Below are 23,519 nucleotides of genomic sequence, written 5' to 3'. Positions count from 1 at the left end.
GCAGAGCTTCTCGAATTCGCGGGTCTAGCGGACGAGGCCGCACTGGCGGCCGGAGCCGCAATGGCGGACGAGGCCGCACTGGCGGCCGGAGCCGCAACATGGCCGCCCCGGGGATGGCCTCCCCGTGCGGAGATAGCGCCGTCCTCGCCGGCGGTGGGCGAGCGTGGTGGCGGCGGCTGGGCGTCGCCCCGTCTCCGCCAAACCCTAGAAAAACGCTTCATTCGTTGGCTGTTTTGATTGTCCGCTCTAATTTTTAAATCATTTGAACATTTGAGGAGCTCTGAGAAGAAAAGACAAATTGTGGGTCTGTACAAATGTTTAATGTTCATGTAATGTTTTGGCCCGATTTGTCTTTTTTACTGAGAGCTGCTCAGATGTTCAAATGACTTAAAATTTGGAGCGGGCCTCAAGCATCAAATTGTCTACTGCCTAACAAACATTTGGAATTTTTTGAATTTGTTTTGAATTTTTGATGAATTTTTTTCTAACCGGGTGCAGATGAGACTGGGCACCGAAACACCCTACTCAGAAATATGCATTTTTCTATAGTATATGTAAAAAAAAGAGTTGGGCCTGGTCGGCAGTGGGCTGGGCCTGTATCATCAAATCGAGTCCAGTGACTCCGGTACGCACGTGGCTCGTCATCTTGTCAAATTCCCCAAATCACGTGCACGCGCAACACAACGCCGGCGAGCCGGCTGGAAACTTCTTCCGCCATTGACTTCTTCCTCCCTTCCTCCAAGCGCTAGGACGGCCGGAATTCTTTCACCTCCGGTCCACCGCCATCCTCTCGCCCTCCCGCCACCGTGGAGCTGGAGCAGAGGAGATCGGCGTGCGGCGACCTCCGGAGATGACGAGGGAGACAGAGGTCACCGGCGACGCGTGGGTACCGCGGTGGAGCAGGAGAACACCACTCAGGTAAGAAGATGTACTGCCACTGTCACAATTACGTTTCAGGCTTTCAGCATGGTTAGCTGCCTGTTAACGCCAAGTAGAGTAGCAACAGTACCAGCAGAGCCTTTGTGTAGGCCACAATACCTTTTATATAATACAAAGCTCCTGAAACTAGGTCTAGCGCTCGCGCTCGCGCTCGCGCAGGTGCAGGCGCCGCCGCCGCCGGCTGATCTCTTCCCTCCGGCCACCTCAGGCCCAGCCAAGCACAGATCCGGGACCCTCCCGGCGTCCTCTCTCCATCCATCCCGAAGCCCGGCGCCGTCTTTGCCAACCCTCTCCCCGCAGAGGAGTTCGAGTCCGGCCCTCCCCCTCTTCCTGTCCCGCTCCCGTGCAGCCGCGCCGGGCCGCACCGAGGCGCCCCTGCGGGCTCGAGCAGCCCCCCCTGCGCCTTCCTCTCCTCTCGCCGCCGCCGGAGGCGTCGCCGGGCAAAGCCCTGGCGGCGCGGCGGCGGGACCCCTCGATCGCCGTTCTCGACAGCGGGGGCGGCGCTGCTCCGCTGCTCCAGGCGGTGATGCTGCGGGACGGTGGTGGCTGGGCGTGCTTGGCTCGGTCAGACTTGGTGCTCAATCGGGTGCTGCTCGACGGGCTCGCTCCAGCGCAGGCTGGCGCGGCTCCGGCGATGGGTGGGCGCGGCCAAGCGCGGACCTGGTGTAACGTCCCAATTTTCCTAAATTAGGATGTTATTAGATCATACATATGCATATCATATTTTCCATGCATTATTTGCTCTTCTGCAATATTCTTTTCATTATGCAACTAAGGGCAATTTATTGGAGTGGAGATAACATGACTTCTCCCCTGTTTAAAAATGTTTATAATGTCAAGAATATTATTTCCAGTTCATTTGTTATGTTCTGGTATTTTTGTTAGTCTTCAAAGTATTTTATTTGACTGTTTTGTTGCTGTTTGTGTGGCCTTTTGCATCAAAATGAATTTCTGAAATTGCATTAGGTGAGGAACTAGTGTTCGTGTAGTTTATATTAGCAGTATAGATTTTATTGTGTGTCTACGTATTTTTATTTTGTTTTTATAGTGTTGTTTTAATTTTAGTTATTTACTGCTGTAGTTTTCGTTAAAGAGAAAAAAAAAACACAGCACGCAGCGCTGCACCGCGGCCCAACAGGCGCCCACACAACCGTGGCCCAGCTTCCCGCGAAGCGGTACGCAGCAGCCAACAGCGCCACGCCCGATCCGCCGTCGCCTCGGGCCACTGACCGGGGGGACCCGCACCTGACCCGCAGCCCACTTCCCGCGAAGCGATACGCAGCAGCGCTGCCCGTGCCCGACCCGCATCGCTCCAGCCGCTGACAGCGGGACCCACTCGCGCCCCTGTTCGTCCCTCCCCGAGCCGGACACCACACGCGCGCACCGCACGCACGCCGAGGCCGAGCCGGTTCACCTCGCGTCCTTGGTCCACCTCGAGCGCTCCCGAGTCGCCGTGTGCAATCAGAAGACCCAGGGAGACCCCACATCCACTCCTCGTTCTTCCTCGTTGCCGCACGCTCGAGCGAGGGCGAAACGGATCTCGCCGGAGGAACTCGAGGCCGCCACCATTCGCCGGTCGTTGCCGTCACCGTAAGAACGCGCCAAGCCTCACCGCCTGCTCCGTTCGATTCCCCCTTCGATTCTGCATCTTCTTGACGGGCCTGTTTTGGCCACAGAGCACGGGAGCGAGGTAGCCGAGTCGCTGGAGTTCGTTTGACTTTGGGGCAGCTGTCGTCCATCCCCACCGCCCCTGACGCCCCGCCTCCGTTGAACACCAGCACCACCTCCGCCACTCTACGCCCGACCGTCCGTCCCTTCGTCTTCGCTGGAGAACCGCCGGAGAACCGCCGTCGCCGACGCCCGAGGCAGCCGCCGCCGTCCTCTGCTTCTGGTGAGCACGCACGCGCACAGGGGCCTTTGGCCAATCACAAACTGCCACGTGGCAGACTGCTACAGACGCAGCTACAGTGCCGCACAGGAACCAAGAGATTTCTGTTTCTTTTGTTTGCACAGATTTTCATCCAAAATTCAACTAGCTATATCTTTTATTATATAAGTCCAATTTAGGTAGTTCTTTTTCCTATGCACTCACAAAAATCAACACTTTATCACAGTACCAACTTTGCACATGTTTGCACTTTTCAAATTTGAATTCGTTTGAATTTGAATGAAATCTTCCGGAGGCCGTAATTTTCAAACCGCTTATCGGAATCGAGTGATTCTGTTGTGACCATAGTGCAATTTAGGTGCTGTTAAGCTTCTGTTGTTTTGTTTTAAAAATAATTTTCTTGCTGTTGGTTTTATTTTGGTTCTATTTGTGTTTCAATGATTGATTTGTTGAATTGTGTGAAACGTGTAGATTGTCCGGAGTGCGACGCGAACTATTGTCAGGAGTGTGACTTTCTGAACCAAAACCAAGGCAAGTTACATGTTGATCATCCTTTACCTATTATTTTCTATGCATGTAGTTATATCACACTATGAATATATGCATGTATAGGATTACTATATTATTTTTGCTATGATGTTGAGCTATCTTCCCGTCTTTTGCAAATCGTGGTAGTTGTAGTATGCTATGCTTTGTAGACGGGGGTGGTTCGTGTATACATTGAGTGTATGTGAGGATTATATATATATAACAATTGAGTAGTAACTCAGGATTTAACTCGCCTCTGGGCGGAAGTGGTATTGCTTGGTGTTTGAGGGAAGGCATCATGGGGTCTTGCACCTTTTCTAAGGCCTTGCGCCCATGAGAGTGCACCCTAAGTGGAATGCCGCCCAGGTTCAAAAAGATCAGACAGACTTAGTGACTAGTAGCTTCCACGTGCGGCCACTGGCTATATGGGCTCTGGCTTAGTTGATCAGTTGTTGGAACCCTTGCCCAGACAATATCGACAGATGTAGCTTATGTAGGTGGGATGTGGCCGTCAGGTGGTTAAGGGAACCTCTTCTGAAAGACTTTGTCTCAATCTTCGGATTGGGTCCAGTGGGTAAAGAGTACTAAACTCTGTAGAGTATTAAAACTAATCATGATTAGCCATGCCCCCTGTTATGGTTAAATTTGAGCCACTATGCCATTACAGTTGTTGGATGATCTTGACAGATGTGACACTTAATAATATTTGTGGGCAACTTAATAAAAGGGTAGGTTGGAGTTGATTTTGCCAACTCAACCTTGTGTATTTAATTGTAGTAATAAAAGAACTAAATAAATTATTTGACTATTAGGTAGTTATTAGGATAAAATCAGCTTTATGCAAAAATAAACCCTCAAGCCTTCCTTTGTTGTACTATGCATATACATGTAGGTCTGTTATTATTACTCCTGTGTAACTTGCCAATACATTCAAAGTATTGACCTATATGGCTGCAACATCTCATGTTGCAGGATATTCAGACGAAGATAAGGTACCGTTAGGGTCGCGAGTCTGCACTCAGCATCGCCAGTGGGCTATGATGGGACTCATTGTTATTTGCTGCTACATTCCCGCTGTTTGATTGAATAAAGCTAGCCAAGTGCTATGCAGATTGTTTTATTTTATATATTCTGGATCATACGATGTAATAAATGCTGCACTTGGTATTCTGGTATTCATCTATACTGTGTGTGCTAGCGAGTTCGATCCAGGGACTAGCACGGTAAGCACAGAGACACAAATCCTTCGAGATTTGGTCATTACAGATGGTATCAGAGCAGTGTGTTGACTGTAGAACGTGACCCTAGAAAATGGATTAGAAAAGGCATAGGAGTGAAAATTATTTTATCAACTAGCTATCCTTCTTACTGTTTATTAGTTAAGCCCTCAAGTATGTTGCCAGTTAAGTAGGAACTAGTGCTGAGACCACCATTCATGCTTGTTTTATATTGCAACGTTATCATGTTAGCGTATCTGATTATGTCCACTTTTGTGGTATGAAGATACTAGATTGTTTGCTTGATTGGTAGTTTGTTTGTATACCTTGTCGGAATTATTCGACTATATATATATAATATTATCATATTTGTTTGTTGTTTGTTGTTTGTGTGTTGGTGTTATTCGTTGTTGTGTTTTGTTGGCTTGATCATATTATGCATATGGGTAGAATATATTTATATATACATAGCTTTTGGCCCTATTATATCTATAACTCATCTATGCTTGCCCACCAGATACTGCCGAGGCGTGACACTAGACGCACTGCTGCAGGAGGAGACAACAATGGCAATGATGTACCGCCATACATGCAACAGTTGCTTCAAGGACAAGCTCAGTTGATCCAGTTGCTTGTCCAGAACCAGAACAACAACAATAACAACAACAATCCACCGCCACCACCACCTGTGGATATGCTTACCAGGTTCTTGAGGTTGAATCCTCAGAGGTTCTCCAGTTCCCCTGAACCTATTGTGGCTGATGATTGGCTCCGTGCGGTCAATAAGAATCGGGATACTGTTGGATGCACAGATGCAGAGAGGGTGAGGTTTGCCTCACATTTGTTGGAGGGTCCTGCCGCAGCTTGGTGGGACAACTTCTTGGTCACTTATCCCATTGCTACTATCACTTGGGTGTAGTTTCAGACAGCTTTCCGTGCTACACATGTGTCTGCTGGTGCTATGAGTTTGAAAAAGAAGGAGTTTCGCAGTTTGCGCCAGGGAGGTCGCACAGTTAATGCTTATGTGGACGAATTTAATAATCTTGCACGTTACGCTCCTAATGATGTTAACACTGATGCAGCTAGGCAAGAGAAATTCTTGGAGGGCCTAAATGATGAGTTGAGCCTTCAGTTGATAGTGGCCACTTTTAGGAATTATCAGGACCTGATTGATAAGGCTATTGTTCTAGAGGGAAAGCAACAGGCCATAGAGAATCGCAAGAGGAAGTACAACAATAATAACAGGTATAATTCAGGACCACAGCAGAAGCCACACACTTCATATCATGGTAATAGAGATAATGGGCATAATCATCATGGAGGTAATGGACATAATCATCTTGGAGGAAATGATCATAATCATCATGGAGGGAATAGCCACAACCATAATGGCCACCATCATCATAATGGGCACAAGAGTAACAATGGTAATGGCAGAGGTAATGGTAATGGTTATGGCAATGGAGGGAACAATAACCAGAACCACCAGGTTACACGTGCGCCAAGGGATTTGAGTCAGGTGCAGTGCTTCAGGTGTAAGGCTATGGGGCACTATGCCACAGATTGCCCGGGGGCGAAGAACTCAGGATCCAGCAAGCCAAACCCCTTCCAAAAGGGTCATGTCAACCATGTTAATGTTGAGGAGGTTTATAATGAACCTGATGCAGTGATTGGTAAGTTCTTGATTAATTCAGTACCTGCGCTTGTTCTTTTTGATACTGGTGCATCGCATTCATTTATTTTGAGGGTATTTGTTGATAAACATGGATTGCCAACCAAAACCCTTAGTATGCCTATTAGAGTGAGTTCCCCAGGAGCTGAGATGATACCAGGTGTTGGTTGCCATTAGTTGACTTTGTCTATTGGGAAGCACGAGTTTCCTACAGATTTGATTATATTGAAGTCATAAGGTCTGGATATTATTTTGGGCATGGATTGGTTGCAGTTATATAAATGTCGTATTGATTGTGCCAGTCGATCTATTACTCTCAGTGCACCGGGAGGGAAGAGGATCAAATATGTATGTAAGTATAAGCGTGATCAGGTACAGGTGAACTCTCTTAAGGGGGGTAGCCTGGAAGAGGTGCCAGTTGTGAGGGATTATCCAGATGTGTTTCCAGAGGAGTTGCCAGGTATGCCACCAGATAGAGATATTGAGTTTCTTATTGATTTAATACCAGGCACTGGACCTATTGCGAAGAGACCGTATAGAATGCCTCCTCAAGAGTTGGAGGAATTGAAGAAGCAGATAAAAGAATTGCAGGCACAGGGATTTATTCGCCCAAGTTCATCACCTTGGGGAGCTCCAGTTTTGTTTGTGGTGAAGAAGGATGGAACCTTGAGGATGTGTGTTGATTATCATTCTCTGAATGAGGTAACCATTAAGAATAAGTATCCTTTGCCTATGATAAATGATCTATTTGACCAGTTGGAGGAAGCTACTGTGTTTTCTAAGATTGATCTTCGTTCTGGTTATCATCAATTAAAGATTCGTGAGCAAGATATTCCAAAGACTGCTTTTACTACGAGGTATGGGTTGTATGAATATACTGTTATGTCATTTGGATTGACTAATGCTCCTGCATATTTCATGAATATGATGAACAAGGTGTTTATGGAGTTCTTGGATAAATTTGTGGTTGTTTTCATTGATGATATATTGGTATTCTCCAAGAATAAGCAAGAGCATGAGGTGCATCTGCGTTTTGTATTGGAGAAATTGAGCGAACATCAACTGTATGCCAAATTCAGCAAATGTGAGTTTTGGCTGGATGAGGTAGCATTCCTTGGACATGTTGTGTCAGGTAATGGAGTTGCAGTTGATCCATCTAAGGTTGCTGCAGTTACAGAGTGGGAGACACCCAAGTCAGTTGGAGAGATTCGCAGCTTTTTGGGCCTTGCAGGTTATTACAGGAGGTTTATTGAGAACTTTTCCAAGATTACAAAGCCTATGACTGAATTGTTGAAGAAAGAGAAGAAATTTGTTTGGAACGATGAATGTGATGCCAGTTTTCAGGAGTTGAAGCAGCGTTTGGTTACAGCCCCAGTCTTAACTCTACCGGATATACATAAGGACTTCCAGGTATATTGTGATGCTTCTCGTCAAGGACTTGGGAGTGTTTTGATGCAGGAAGGTAAAGTTGTTTCATATGCTTCACGTTAGCTTAAGAATCATGAGCATAATTATCCTACACATGATTTGGAGTTAGCCTCAGTTGTGCATGCATTGAAAACTTGGAGGCCATACCTTATTAGTAATCGTTGTGATATATTTACTGATCATAAGATCTTGAAGTATATTTTTACTCAGAAGGATTTAAACCTCAGGCAGAGGAGATGGTTGGAGCTTATTAAGGATTATGATTTGAATGTGCAGTATCATCCTGGTAAGGCTAATGTTGTTGCTGATGCATTGAATCGTAGGAGCCATGCTAATGCAATTAATACTGATAATATGCCACGCAAGTTATGTGAACAATTTAGGAATCTCAGGTTGGAGATGGTTCCTAAGGGATATTTGGCAACACTTGAGGTAAAGCCTACTTTGCTTGACAGGATTAGAGAGGCTCAAAAGGGTGATAAGGAGATTGCTGAGATAAAAGAGAATATGGTTAAAGGTAAGGCAGAAGGTTTCCATGAGGATGAACATGGAGCCATATGGTTTGAGAAGCGTATTTGTGTACCTCAGGATGCTGACGTCAGGAAGTTGATTCTTCAGGAGGCGCATGATTCACCTTATTCTATTCACCCAGGTAATACTAAGATGTATTTGGATTTGAGGGAAAAATTTTGGTGGCCTAGCCTGAAGAGGGAAATTGCTGGATATATTGCAACATGTGATGTGTGCCAGAGAGTTAAAGCAGAACATCAGAGACCGGCAGGTTTGCTACAGCCATTGCCTATACCTGATTGGAAGTGGGATGAGATTGGTATGGATTTTATTACAGGTCTACCCAGGACTCGGTCAGGTTATGATTCTATTTGGGTAGTTGTTGATCGTTTGACTAAAGTTGCTCACTTCATCCCGGTAAAGACTACTTATACCAGTGCTCAGCTAGCAAAGATTTATATGTCTAAAATTGTTTGTCTGCATGGAGTTCAAAGGAAGGTAGTGTCTGATAGAGGTACTCAGTTCACATCCAAATTTTGGCATCAATTGCATGAATCCTTGGGAACCAGGCTAGAGTTCAGTACAGCTTTCCATCCACAGACAGATGGGCAGACAGAGAGGGTAAATCAGATTTTGGAGGATATGTTGAGAGCTTGTGCTTTGGACTACGGGTCCAGTTGGGATGATAATTTACCTTATGCAGAGTTCTCATATAATAACAGTTATCAGGCTAGTCTGAAGACAACACCATTTGAGGTATTGTATGGCAGAAAGTGTAGGACACCGTTGATGTGGGATGAGGTTGGAGAGCGTCAGTTCTTTGGACCAGACTTGATCAGAGATGCTGAGGAGAAGGTCAAGTTGATTCGTGACAGACTGAAGATAGCACAGTCAAGACAGAAGAGTTATGCAGATGCAAAACGTAAGGAGGTGACATATGAGGTAGGAGACCGTGCATATCTTAGAGTTTCACCACTTTGTGGAATTAAGAGGTTTGGAATCAAGGGAAAGTTAGCACCACGTTTTGTGGGGCCTTACACGGTCTTGGAGCGTAGAGGAGAGGTAGCTTATCAGCTGGAGTTGCCAGAATCCTTGTCAGGAGTTCACGATGTGTTTCATGTATCTCAGTTGAAGAAGTGTCATGCAGAGATGATGGATGTTCCATTGAGGGACACAGTGCCCCTTGAGGCAATTCAGTTGGAGAGTGATTTGACATATAAGGAGAAGCCTGTTAAGATTCTGGAGACAGCAGAGAGAGTCACTCGCACCAAGACAATCAAGTTATGCAAGGTTCAGTGGGATCACCATACAGAGGAGGAAGCTACCTGGGAACGAGAGGAAGATCTCAAGCAGGATCACCCACACCTATTCTCTAGCCAACCCGAATCTCGAGGGTGAGATTCATCTTAAGGGGGGTAGGTTTGTAACATCTCAATTTTCCTAAATTAGGATGTTATTAGATCATACATATGCATATCATATTTTCCATGCATTATTTGCTCTTCTGCAATATTCTTTTCATTATGCAACTAAGGGCAATTTATTGGAGTGGAGATAACATGACTTCTCCCCTGTTTAAAAATGTTCATAATGTCAAGAATATTATTTCCAGTTCATCTGTTATGTTCTGGTATTTTTGTTAGTCTCCAAAGTATTTTATTTGACTGTTTTGTTGCTGTTTGTGTGGCCTTTTGCATCAAAATGAATTTCTAAAATTGCATTAGGTGAGGAACTAGTGTTCCTGTAGTTTATATTAGCAGTACAGATTTTACTGTGTGTCTACGTATTTTTATTTCGTTTTTATAGTGTTGTTTTAATTTTAGTTATTTACTGCTATTGTTTTCGTTAAAGAGAAAAAAAACACAGCACGCAGCGCTGCACCGCGGCCCAACAAGTGCCCGCACAACCGTGGCCCAGCTTCCCGTGAAGCGGTACGCAGCAGCCAGCAGCGCCACGCCCGATCTGCCGTCGCCTCGGGCCACTGACCGGGGGGACCCGCACCTGACCCGCAGCCCACTTCCCGCGGTACGCAGCAGCGCTGCCCATGCCCGACCCGCATCACTCCAGCCGCTGACAGCGGGACCCACTCGCGCCCCTGTTCTTCCCTCCCCGAGCCGGACACCACACGCGCGCACCGTACGCACGCCGAGGCCGAGCCGGTTCACCTCGCGTCCTTGGTCCACCTCGAGCGCTCCCGAGTCGCCGTGTGCAAGCAGAAGACCCAGGGAGACGCCGCATCCACTCCTCGCTCTTCCACGTTGCCGCACGCTCGAGCGAGGGCAAAACAGATCTCGCCAGAGGAACTCAAGACCGCCGCCGTTCGCCGGTCGTTGCCGTCACCGTAAGAACGCGCCAAGCCTCACCGCCTGCTCCGTTCGATTCCCCCTTCGATTCTGCATCTTCTTGACGGGCCTGTTTTGGCCAAAGAGCACGGGAGCGTGGTAGCCGGGAGTTCGTTTGACTTTGGGGCAGCTGTCGTCCATCCCCACCGCCGCTGACGCCCCGCCGCCGTTGAACACCAGCACCACCTCCGCCACTCTACGCCCGACCCGTCCGTCCCTTCGTCTTCGCCGGAGAACCGCCGGAGAAGCGCCGTGGCCGACGCCCGAGGCAGCCGCCGCCGTCCTCTGCATCTGGTGAGCACGCACGCGCACAGGGGCCTTTGGCCAATCACAAATTGCCACATGGCAGACTGCTACAGGCGCAGCTACAGTGCCGGACAGGAACCAGGAGATTTCTGTTTCTTTTGTTTTCACAGATTTCATCCAAAACTCAACTAGCTATATCTTTTATTATATAAGTCCAATTTAGGTAGTTCTTTTTCCTATGCACTCACAAAAATCAACACTTTATCACAGTACCAACTTTGCACATGTTTGCACTTTTCAAATTTGAATTCATTTGAATTTGAATGAAATCTTCCGGAGGCCGTAATTTTCAAACCGCTTATCGGAATCGAGTGATTCTTTTTGCATTGTGACCATAGTGCAATTTAGGTGCTGTTAAGCTTCTGTTGTTGAGTTTTAAAAATCATTTTCTTGCTGTTGGTTTTATTTTGGTTCTATTTGTGTTTCAATGATTGATTTGTTGAATTGTGTGAAACGTGTAGATTGTCCGGAGTGCGACGCGAACTATTGTCAGGAGTGTGACTTTCTGAACCAGAACCAAGGCAAGTTACATGTTGATCATCCTTTACCTATTATTTTCTATGCATGTAGTTATATCACACTATGAATATATGCATGTATAGGATTACTATATTATTTTTGCTATGATGTTGAGCTATCTTCCCGTCTTTTGCAAATCGTGGTAGTTGTAGTTTGCTATGCTTTGTAGACGGGGGTGGTTCGTGTATACATTGAGTGTATGTGAGGATTATATATATATAACAATTTAGTAACTCAGGATTTAACTCACCTCTGGGCGGAAGTGGTATTGCTTGGTGTTTGAGGGAAGGCATCATGGGGTCTTGCACCTTTTCTAAGGCCTTGCGCCCATGAGAGTGCACCCTAAGTGGAATGCCGCCCAGGTTCAAAAAGATCAGACAGAGTTAGTGACTAGTAGCTTCCATGTGCAGCCACTGGCTATATGGGCTCTGGCTTAGTTGATCAGTTGTTGGAACCCTTGCCCAGACAATGTCGACAGATGTAGCTTATGTAGGTGGGATGTGGCCGTCAGGTGGTTAAGGGAACCTCTTCTGAAAGACTTTGTCTCAATCTTCGGATTGGGTCCAGTGGGTAAAGAGTACTAAACTCTGTAGAGTATTAAAACTAATCATGATTAGCCATGCCCCCGGTTATGGGTAAATTTGAGCCACTATGCCATTACAGTTGTTGGATGATCTTGACAGATGTGACACTTAATAATATTTGTGGGCAACTTAATAAAAGGGTAGGTTGGAGTTGATTTTGCCAACTCAACCTTGTGTATTTAATTGTAGTAATAAAAGAACTAAATAAATTATTTGACTATTAGGTAGTTATTAGGATAAAATCAGCTTTATGCAAAAATAAACCCTCAAGCCTTCCTTTGTTGTACTATGCATATACATGTAGGTCTGTTATTATTACTCCTGTGTAACTTGCCAATACATTCAAAGTATTGACCTATATGGCTGCAACGTCTCATGTAGGATATTTCAGACGAAGAGTAAGGTACCGTTAGGGTCGCGAGTCTGCACTCAGCATCGCCAGTGGGCTATGATGGGACTCATTGTTATTTGCTGCTACATTTCCGCTGTTTGATTGAATAAAGCTAGCCAAGTGCTATGCAGATTGTTTTATTTTATATATTCTGGATCATACGATGTAATAAATGATGCACTTGGTATTCTGGTATTCATCTATACTGTGTGTGCTAGCGAGTTCGATCCAGGGACTAGCACGGTAAGCACAGAGACTCAAATCCTTCGAGATTTGGTCGTTACACCTGGTGTGGCGATGTGCGGCGCCACGATCCCCGCGGGATGGTGGTGCTCGGCCCGGCAGCGTCTTGGTGGTGCTCCGGCAGCTCCTGGTGTTGTGGATCCGGCGGATGGCGGGGGGGCGGCAGCTCCGGGCGTGCGTGGCTGGCTCTGGCCGGCCCTGAGTTCTTCGGATCTGGCTGCTTCGTTACGGCGAGAGGCTGTTTGGTGGTCCGGCCGGGCTTGGGCTCGGCAGACAGTGTGGCAACGCCGGGCGAAAGCTCTGCCTTGGGCTTCTGGCCGGGGCCGGCGACGGCGACACACTCGGGTGCCGCGCTCTTCTTGAAGACGTCGTCGAGGTGTGCTGTCTGCCCTGCTCGTGTCTCCGGTCGGTGAGACCAGTGGTGTGATGGTGGCTTCTGCTTGGCCATGGCGCGATGGCTTCGTGGGAGGTGTGCGGGTCAGTGGAGGTGCAGTGCGTGAGGGTGTGGTGTTGGGCGGTGCTCCGGGCGAAGGCTTGCCGGGTTTCTACCGGCCGACGACGTCGGCGTCTGCGGATGTCGTGTCACCTTCTTGGAGGCGCCGTCGTGGAGTCCACCCCTGCACATCCTCGGTTCCAGCTCTTCGGGTGAAAGCCTAAGGCCAGTCGGGTCGGGCGACGGCGTCGGCATCGTCGCTTCCTCCTTTGGGGCGTCGCCTTGAAGAGCATTGGATTCCGTTTGCACTTTGCTTGGGCTGGACGGTCGCGGCATTGCGGTCGGCGGCTGTCTGTCTGGCAATGTGGATGTTGCGCAACTTCTAGTGTGGCAACGATGACGGCTTCGAGTGAAGTTGGGCGGCTGCTGAGCTTTGGTAGTCGGTCTCATCCGGCGTGTTCGAGGGGTTGCCGGGCCTCATTTGTCTTCCTGAAGTCGGAGCTGCAGAGGAGGTGCTTCCGCGGCAACGATGACACGAGACGGGTGGTCGGCTCCGGTGCCGGCTAGACGCAGACCCAGCGCTTTCCCCCTACAATGCTCGTCGACAGAGTCGGAGCTGCCTGGTCGTCGGCGTGTGCGGTGGACTGTTTGGCATCGACCGACGCAGGCCTCGACGCTTGTTCGTGGTTTTCTCTTCGACGGCGTGTGTGCGTTCTTGTGTGGGTTGCCAGGTCGCCCTGTGTGCCTTGTTTTTGCGGGCATGTTGACGGTTTTCGCCCGGTTTTCCGTTAATTAACTGGGCATCTCTCTTCGACCTTTTTTCATGAATAGGGCCCTAAGGGACCGCGTTTCAAAAAAACAGTACCAGCAGATTAGTTTGCTTTGCTGACAGACAAACTAAACTAGCATCAAGTTGTATAAGCAAACAAGTAAAGTACCTATCACGCACTTTAGGACGGAATGAATACAAGCCACGAACATGCAAACAAGTAAAGTTCTACAATCATCTGTAGAGCGGTTGTTACAACGAACAGCGCACCTGGGCAGCATACAAAATATGCAAACTAAGCACAAAGTTATGCAGAACAGAAAACTAGCACCCTCAGAGTTCCTCCTTCAACCCTGCTTCGACAAAATGATGCTGCACATCTTGCAAAACTCTGTGAATTTAACATCATCCACACAACAAAACCTTGTAGGTTGATTCAGGCCTGCAACCATGCAGCTAACTCTGCTTTGGCTGCTAACACCGAGTAAGACTGTAAAGAGCAGTCACTAGTAAAGAGTAGACTAGTTTGCTGACAGCCAAACTAGCAACAGATTACAAGTGGTAGGCATGGCCAACACAAGCGAGTACCTACCACGCTCACCGGGTCCGAATAAATGGAAATCACAGACGTTACAAGTACTGCAATCTTCCCTTTGGTAAACATACAAAAACAGAGAGGCGGTGAAAGGAGCAGGGAACATATACCTGCAAACTAAGCACAAAGTAGAAAGGGTGGGGGAGAGGACTCTACATTGAGTTTCGAGACCCTATAGAACAAAACACTAGTACAGGCAATGGCCTGCAGCTTCAAAGTCACATGCTGCAGGTCTTGCAAACGAGTTTCACGTCACCATGGCTTGTAATTTCAGCTCCTTCTTCAACTCCAACAATTTAAATCACCCAGAACAAAATCTTGCAGGCTGATTGGGCAGTATATGCATGCACTGTCTAGAACTCAATCCTCTGTAAAATGAATGGTGGAAATTATATGATTAGATCCGATTCTAGTGGATATGAGTGATAAGTGCAGGTTCTATATACAGGAGAAACATGCTTTGTTCAGATCAAGAAGAAAAGTTTAACTCACTGGCCTGTACTGCAAACAAATTCCCAAAACAAGGCGAACTCTAGAAATTAGACTACTCGTCTTTGCACTATTGTTATATTTCGCAAAACAAGGCGCTTTTGAACAAAAGGGAAATTGCAAATCCAAGTACACGAATATCTCAGCATTTATGCATGAAAGAACCCACTTAGAAATGCAAGACTGAATACATCAAGAAAAGAAGAAAGATGAAGCATTGCAAAATAAGATTAGAATGACAAAGGGCGTGGCAGGGTACATACCTTCTTTTCTATGCGATCCAGAAAGGTCTTGGTCTCCTCTAATTCACACCATTCCTTTAGTCCAGGGCAGCTAATTATTTCTAGGTGTTGGAGGTTAGTGAGTTGATGTATTCCCTCAGGAAAAGACTTGATACCATCACATCCAGTCAGATAAAGACTCTTTAGAGAGGTGGGCAGAGCAGATTCCCTTTGTTGGTTGTCAGCCAGCTTCATCTTTCCCTCCTCTGTTTCAGCAACCACGTGCTGTAATGCATCGCAGTTAAATAGTACTATTTCCTGGAGGCTGGTGAGTTGTTGGATGCTTGCCGGCAAAGACCTCAAGCATCCATTGTTAGATATCCAAAGTTTCTTGAGAGAGGTCAATTCGCCTAGCCACTGTGGCACAACGGATATGCTATGGCAGAAGCCCAGTTCTAGCGATTCAAGCTTTATGAGTTGCCTCATGTTCTCGTTCAACTCCTTTACACCACTGCTATACTGTATATGCAGATTCTTTAGAGATGGGAGCTCACCCAACCATATTGGCAGTTCTTCCATGTCTTCGTCTTGTAGCCACAGTGTCTTCAAAGAGGATAGATGTTGGGTGATCTCTGGTGAGCCGGTTAGATCGCCACAATTGTTAATAGACAAAGAAGGGAGTCCAGGAAAGTGTCGAAGCAACCTCCACTCATGCAGAGGCACCTTGCAGTCTCTAACTGACAACCAAGTAGTTACTCTAGATGAAGAGGAAGAAGCACTAGTGTGTGACACAATGCACTCATCCCATGATGATAACACATTATCACTGGATATTATCTCCCATTTTTCAGATTTAGGCAGAGGCCCTTTCATCCTTAGCATTGGGCAACCATGTATTTGCACTTCTGATAGCACATTCTCCTCACCGGTGGAGTATGAAGTGTCCCACTCTTCCAGATTTGCCATATCTCTGAGAACCAATGAGTCTAGGTTTGGTAGTTGGCCCACTACCCAGCCTGGAAAGATGACACTGTTATAACCACATATTTCCAATTCACTCAATGTGCTTGGAGGCACTAGTTTTTCCAGCAACATTTTGTCATCCACAAATCTGTCAACACCTCGAGTCCACTCCAGTTTCAACTCCCGAATTCCTTTCTTTTCCATTAATTTTATACTACGTGCCTCTCCTGCGGACTTCACATTTTCAAGTTCAGTTATCTCCAGCTCAAAAGGATTTGTGGGCTTTAGCAGGACAAGATTGCTGCTAGATCCATCAGCAGCAGCACGCACCACAAAGTGTGGTAATGATATGGTGATGCCACCGAGCTGAGATATTGAAGAAACAAGGCCACAACCGTTTAAATAAAGAAACCTCAAACTACCAATTGCACTTATACTTTCTGGTAACATTTTCAACAAATAGCAATGTGAGAGGTCCAATGTATGCAGCTTCGTCAGGCTACAAATACTTTCAGGTATTCTTTCAATATTAGTATTCCTTGACAAGTCCAAATGCTCCAGATCTGAAAGATTATTGCATATATGGTTGATGAGACTATCCCAGGTTTCTGCACCATTGAATGTATCTACTGATATGTTTCGCATCCGAGATAGCTTTAAATACCGGAGGTTGGTCAGATCATCTGGCAGTGAAATGAGCTGTGTATCTTGTAAATTCAAATGTTGCAGACTGGTAAGACCGACCAAAGCTTCATGTACACCATCAACCATATAACAACATGATAAGTCAAGATGGAGCAGATTCTTCAGACTCCCAAATAATCTTGGCAATTTTTTCATATCTCCCCAACCTGATAAGTTTAAGTACTTAAGTTGACTGAATCCGCCCAAAGATTCAGGGAGCTTTTTGAGTCCACATTCCCTTGAAGATAAGTTCAAATACTCGAGTTTTTTGAGGGCACCCAAAAATTCTGCTTCTTTACCACATTCAAGATATGAGCTGCTTGATAAGTTTAAATACTGCAGTTTGGATAGGCTGCCCAGAACTTCTGGTATATCTCCGATATTTGGGCAGTATGACAAGTTCAAATACTCTAATTGTGTGAGGCTCTCCAAGAACACCGATATTCCTTCAACAGACGAGCAATTTGATAAATTCAAATGCGCCAACTTTTGTAGCCTTCTGAACGATTTTGGCAGTTTTGTAATTCCGGAACAACTTGACAAGTCAAGGTACAATAGACCCTCAATTTCTCCAATTGACTCTGGTAATGCTAAGATTGTAGGAGATCCATGAAGGTTCAGGTAAATCAATTTTGAGAGCTTGGTGATACTGTCTGGAATCTTTGTATCTTGTACTCTTGGAGTGTTAAGATATCTCAATTGCTTCAGGTCACCAATACAGTATGCCAGCTTATGTATGGTGCATTCACTTAAGTCCAAGACACGCAAAGATTTGGCAGATGAAAATGCGTCATCATGAAGTTTATATTTGTCACAACCCATAAAACGCAACGCCCTTATCTTGGATAAGTCCGATCCCAATGGCTTGCTACAATCATCTAGCAATGCATAGTGGTAGTGACTTCTTTCAGCATTATTGACTTTGTCAACAAAAATAATTTCATCCTCCATGACAGATGTTGCTAAATCATGCACCAGGTCATGCATTGTCAACAATATAACATCTTCATCATATAACTCAAAAGTCTGCAACAAAATCATTAAGAACTGTCAGAGTTTTGGATTTTTATATTAAAACAATTTATGACTTCATTCCTTAAATCTAAAACATTTTATGCGTCAACTCCTTTATTAAATACTAAATTTTATTTGTGCCCCCTGCTATTTCCCAAGTTTAGATTCGGTCCTATGTAGCTGCAACAGGCAGCCTGCCTCATCAGATCCGGCGGCAGCAACCACAATTTTTCAGTCTCTCACTAGTACGGAACAACCTATCACATCAGATCCGGCGGCAGCAACCACAATTTCAACCTCTGATCTAGTATATTTATATGTACGAACTTATTCTTAGTTGTACAGAAACGTTTATTTGTCTATTTGACCATTATATATGAAAGGAATTACAGCAATGCTTTTGTAATGTGAGCTCGCTAGCAGGAAAATTATTATTATACTTTTGGCTGATGGGATTGCCTTGGTTGACCGTCTCACCTATTTTGTTGTGGCTGGTGATCCACATCACAGGTCGGTAACCCACGTTTGATGCATGTGTTCATTGGTGGGTTATTCTGTCCATGTGTGTTAGCTAGAGCTATCTCTGTCCCGCGAGTACCGGTGGCTGGCAAAACCGTTAGTATAATGTACTATCTCTGTAACTTAATATAAAACGTTTTTGGTACTGTGACAATGTCAAAAAATGTCTTATATTAAGTTGCGAAGGGAGTATGTCTGAACGGTTCTGTATTTTGTGATGGTACTCCCTCCGTCCGAAAATACTCGTCGGAGAAATGCATAAAAATGGATGTATCTAGAACTAAAATACGTCTAGATACATCCATTCCCCCGACAAGTATTTCAGGACGGAGGGAGTACTATCTGGTTTGCATGTATACCAGGGGTGATTCTCCATGATGGTTTTCAAAACAGCATCGAATGGGTGTTTCAGTCCTGAATATCCATAGCCGCTACAGTGAACCAAAATATGTTGGTGTATATTTACGATTAACGTTGTAAAAAGATTGATTCTAAAACAATATTGAAAAAAGAACAGGGAGATTAGCTTCTCGCACCAAGTAATCATGCTAGTCACAGTAAGCCCAATAGCACGTGTTTATGCAAATGCATATGCCACATGTGGATGCGAAGTTGCAAACTAAAGACCTCGGGGTGGGCATTTCTTACAACAGGATATTATGATTTTCCCACCGGCCTTAGTACTCCCTCGGATCCATATTACTTGTTGCTGCTTTAGTTCAACTTTATACTAGATCAGGGGAGTACTTACTAATGTGTACTTTTTGTTAGTATAGCATGCTGCAGTAAAACCAATAATTGAATATTCTAGGGATGTATTGAGTTGCATTTGTGCGTATCAATCGTTGAGATATTGTCAAAAGTTATTTGGGAAAGTTGCACTGTAAGCAATATTAAGTCATGTACTCCAAATCATTCTCGGCGATTTTAGAATTATAGTATAGTTTCAATATCAATCAGGTTGTGTACTTTACAACTATACTTCAGTTAATTACCTTACACCAGTTCCAACAGACTAATGAAAAGAAATCGTAAAAGGTATGAATAAACTCACGGATGGTGACTTGAAAGGATCAAGAAAAGAGAGGCCCAAAAGCTGATTAATGTATCTCTGGCCGAGCTCCCAGGAAGTGAAACCAAGAGAAACCCACTGATGAACAAGATCATCTTTAAGTATCTTATGACCTTTTGGAAATATTGCACAATAGGCAAAGCATAGCTTCAGATACGAAGGCAAAACACTGTAGCTTAACTTCAGTGATGCAAGCACTTGTGTAGAAGATGTATCTTCCAAAGAAGGTGCAGTCCAGATATTACTATCTCTCACTGATTCCCATTGACCAGACTTCATAGATTGCAGCGTGTGTCCAAGTGATTGAGCTGCTAAAGCCACACCCGCACACTTCATTGCAATGACCTTCCCTATTTCCTCCAATTGTTCTTTGTCACCTCTAGATTCAAATGCACTCTTTTGCTTTATAATAGACCAACACATATTATCAGTCAATGGTGCTAATTTGTATGGTTGGATGGTTGACATTTTCTTTGCAATACCTTCACTTCGTGTGGTTGCTATAACAACCACCTTATTGCTCTCCCCAACTTTTAACATATCTTTCAGTTCTTCCAAAAGAGATATGTTGTCTTCCCACAGGTCATCTAAAACAATCAGAATCTTTTTATTGGCAAGGACCTTTTCAAGGGAATTATGGATCATCTGCTTTCCAGTGTACCCACTCTCTTTATCTTTCCCTGATAGTTGTGATATTATAGAATTTCCAATTTTGATCAAATCAAATGTCTGAGACACGTAAACCCACACTTGGGAGTATTCATTGAATTGGGAACTATTGTAAACCATTTTTGCCAAGGTTGTCTTGCCAAGCCCTCCAATGCCATATATAGGAAGGATTGTGATATCTTTTGTCATGCTATCAGATAAAGAAGCCAATATTATATCTCTCTCCTTAGTCCTCCCAGTGATTTCTGTCTCCGGGGTTGATGATGTTTCCCGTATATCAGTCACCTTTGGCTCATTGGCATTAGTGCAGTCTGTTAACTTGAATTCCTTGTGTTGATCGGTTATGACCTTCAGGTCGTCCCTCATGTTCTTCATCCTATTGGCCATTGTAATGTTGGGGCCAATTGTGAGACAAGGGATCATGAACGCCAAATATTTTTTGAAGGAGAACTGCAAGAGAGTTGCTTTGTTAGTAAAATACAAAATCACCAGCACCCAGCAGTTTAGTATAGTAGGATATTACAAATGCATTCAGCCAACAGAAAATCTTGTTAAAACATTAAGAGGCACATCCACTTATTTCTAAGAACCTCCGACTGTAACTGCCAAGGTTAAGACCAATGCCACGTTTAATGATGTGCTGAGAACTTGAGCTAAAAAACTGGTATGGAGATGTTTCAGATGCCCAGCCCGAAGGCTGAGGCCTGTCAAAACCATGTCTAGTTCATCCAAGGATCTGGTGCCCAAATTATTATTGTCGAGACTGGATAACAGATTTCCAAGTGTTGTAAAGATGTGGACTTGTTTATTAGCTGTGTGCATCCTAGCTATTAAGAAGCAGAGTATGTGCTCATTGTGTTTGTGTCCGCTTGATATTTCATTTGGAGTCGATAAAATCCGTCATTTTGTTGAAAAAAGTGTTGGTGAGGATGTGGACAATCATAGATCCAAGATCAAGCCAAACAATCTACTAGCAGATTCAACAGCTCAGTATGTTTAAATAATTCTTTTCAGATTGTTTTCGAATACCTATATGGCAGCTCATTTTCTAGCCAAGCAAGCTACCGCTCATCACCCAGATGTGTATCTGGATGCAGCAGACGTAAAGCACTTGTTTCTCCAAAAGAGAAGAGTAGCATACTCACAAATTAAATAACTGTGTCAATTTACTGCATAAATGCGTACCTTGCGCGCAGATGGCTGGGTGATGGCTTGTGTGTCTGCTTCGAACTCATCAATCATGTCAGAGACCTCATACAAGAAGTCCTTGAGGCGCTTCAGCCAAAGACCCGTCAGTTCGTCGGTGATGGACTGCCTCTCCGCGACCTTGAGCACTGCCTTGACAGAGTCCAGCGCCATGTTCATCTTCTTGAGGTCCTTGTCCAAATTCATCTGTAGTGCGATCTGACCTCCAATCAGAGAACCAACCTGGTCACCCACCACCTTGAGGATGGCAGCAGCAAGCATGCCGCCGAGCGCCGCCATGGCCGCCGCCTCTCAATACGTAGGTGTTGGGTTGAAGGTGCTGGGAGGAAGAATGGTAGGGCAGACGATGTCGAGGTGCGTGATGGGATCTTGCTTGCTGAAGTTTGGGTGCTGGATCAGACCTTGGTAATTGCATCAAGACAACAACTCTATGCTCAGTCCTTGTGTGTGTTCATTTTTTTTACTGAAGAGCTGTACGCATCTCTATGACTTGTATAGTATATTTTTTGTTTCGATCGATACTTAACAGCTGTATGCTTGGTGTGCTAAGGCAGCTCTATATGCACTTGAGTTACTAGTGTGGGTAGTTTCGGTGAGTGTGCCGCCTCAAAGCAAACTTTGGCAGACATAACGTGTTTGGTGCCGGAAAGTGCGTGGAGTCATGTGAAGTGCCTTGCACATGCTGCTAAGTGCGTGGAGTAGTTTAAGCATGGTTACAGCTTTTTGTCTTCTGGTTCAGTAATCAAACAGCTGGAGTATAGTACTCCCTCCGACCGGAAATACTTGTCGGAGAAAGAGATGAATTGACAGATATAAAGCGTCTAGCTAGGATGCAGTGAGCATCAATGTTCGCTGGCAGCGAAAAGAATATACAAAATGCCTAGGGTGCAGCGAGCATTGGTGAGCATCAGGGTTTTAGAGAAACGCTCATCGCTCCCGAGGAAGCCATCACAGGTAGATACGTACATACTCCCTCAGTTCGAAAATACTTGTTATTAAAATGGACAAAAAAGGTTATATCTAGAACTAAAATATGGCCAGATACATTCCCTTTTATTCATTTTAATGACAAGTATTTCCGGACGGAGCCTCCGTCCGGAAATACTTGTCATTAAAATGAATAAAAGGGGATGTATCTGGCCATATTTTAGTTCTAGATATAACCTTTTTTGTCCATTTTAATAACAAGTATTTTCCGACGGAGGGAGTAGGAGGGAGGGAGGCATACTACCAGCACCTGCCTAAGCGAGTTCGGCGATCCAGGTTGAGATCTGCGGCGAAACTGTCATATTGGACACTGGAGGTGCCGAGGTGGCATATATACGTGCTGGTCTATAACCCGGTAGGGAATGCGACGACAGTGCAAACACTCGGTCAACAGTTGAGAATTGGATATCCTGTACTCTTTTCAGGAACAAGGAACGCAACGTTTCTCGTCATTATCATTAAGGGGAAGAGAGACATTTTACAAGGGCACAGTGGGGCAAGAACAGGCTCATGCCCCACCACAAGACACCGACATTTTACACTCGAGCCAACGCCGCCAAACTCTAAGCCTACTCCTCGCTACTCCCTGTGCGTTGGCGGAAACGTCTTACCCATCTAGGGCGACGTATTGCATGTTAAATAGACAGGGTGCGAGCCTGGTATACGCGTACATAGTTTGTTGAGATACAACTTATAGAGGAAGAAATGCAAGAGATAAGAGATCAGAGATAAGCTAGGAAAGAAGTTACAGAATATATCATATGCGTGCGCCCTAGCTACCTCAATATCTCTATAACAAAATAATCTCTCAACCTTCGGTATGTCACGTATAACATGTGTTTAACACCCTCCCTTAATCATAACTTGGTCAAGTTGAGATTATGTTTGAAGTCCTCAAAGCTTCGTACAGACAATGCCTTTGTGAATCCATCTGCAACTTGATCTTTGGAGTGCACAAACTGAATGTCAAGTTGCTTCTGAGCAACTCTTTCTCTGACAAAATGAAAATCAATTTCTATATGATTTGTTCTAGCATGAAAAACTGGATTTGGTTTTCAACTCCCTGGTCAAGATCTCTTTAGGCAATGGTGATCGGGTACTATTCTGGAGAGATAGGTGGATCCACGGCTTTACGCTGGCAGAAATTGCACCAACTATCATGGAGTTCGTCAGCACTAGAGCCCGCAACTCTCGAACAGTTCGGCAGGCCTTGACCAACAATGCGTGGGCGCTGGATGTTCAGGGCGATATCTCCTTCACGGCACATATTCAAATTGCAAATCGATGCCTCGCGATCACCACAGTACCTCGCATCGAAGACCAGGCTGATC

At 45.3% G+C, this 23,519-nt stretch overlaps 1 protein-coding gene and 1 pseudogene across 1 annotated transcript; one reads left to right on the top strand and one right to left on the bottom strand.

Moving 5' to 3' along the window:
- The window catches only part of LOC119350839, a 62,492-nt pseudogene extending 53,182 nt beyond the window's left edge, over positions 1-9,310 (top strand).
- Positions 9,311-14,127: 4,817 nt separating this feature from the next.
- LOC119349484 (putative disease resistance protein RGA1) lies at positions 14,128-21,658 on the bottom strand. Its single transcript, XM_037617525.1, has 4 exons — positions 21,181-21,658; positions 19,309-20,445; positions 15,117-17,747; positions 14,128-14,732 (listed from the first exon to the last, which is right to left on the bottom strand). The coding sequence occupies exons 1-4, from the start codon at positions 21,478-21,480 to the stop codon at positions 14,718-14,720; spliced, it is 4,083 nt and encodes a 1,360-aa protein (XP_037473422.1). The 5' UTR covers positions 21,481-21,658; the 3' UTR covers positions 14,128-14,717.
- Positions 21,659-23,519: the final 1,861 nt, after the last annotated feature.

This window comes from Triticum dicoccoides, chromosome 1B, assembly GCF_002162155.2.
Source record: "Triticum dicoccoides isolate Atlit2015 ecotype Zavitan chromosome 1B, WEW_v2.0, whole genome shotgun sequence".
In the NCBI taxonomy this organism is placed as follows: Eukaryota; Viridiplantae; Streptophyta; class Magnoliopsida; order Poales; family Poaceae; genus Triticum; species Triticum dicoccoides.
Note: the sequence above shows the minus strand (reverse complement) of the source record. Positions and strands in the feature narration are given on the sequence as shown.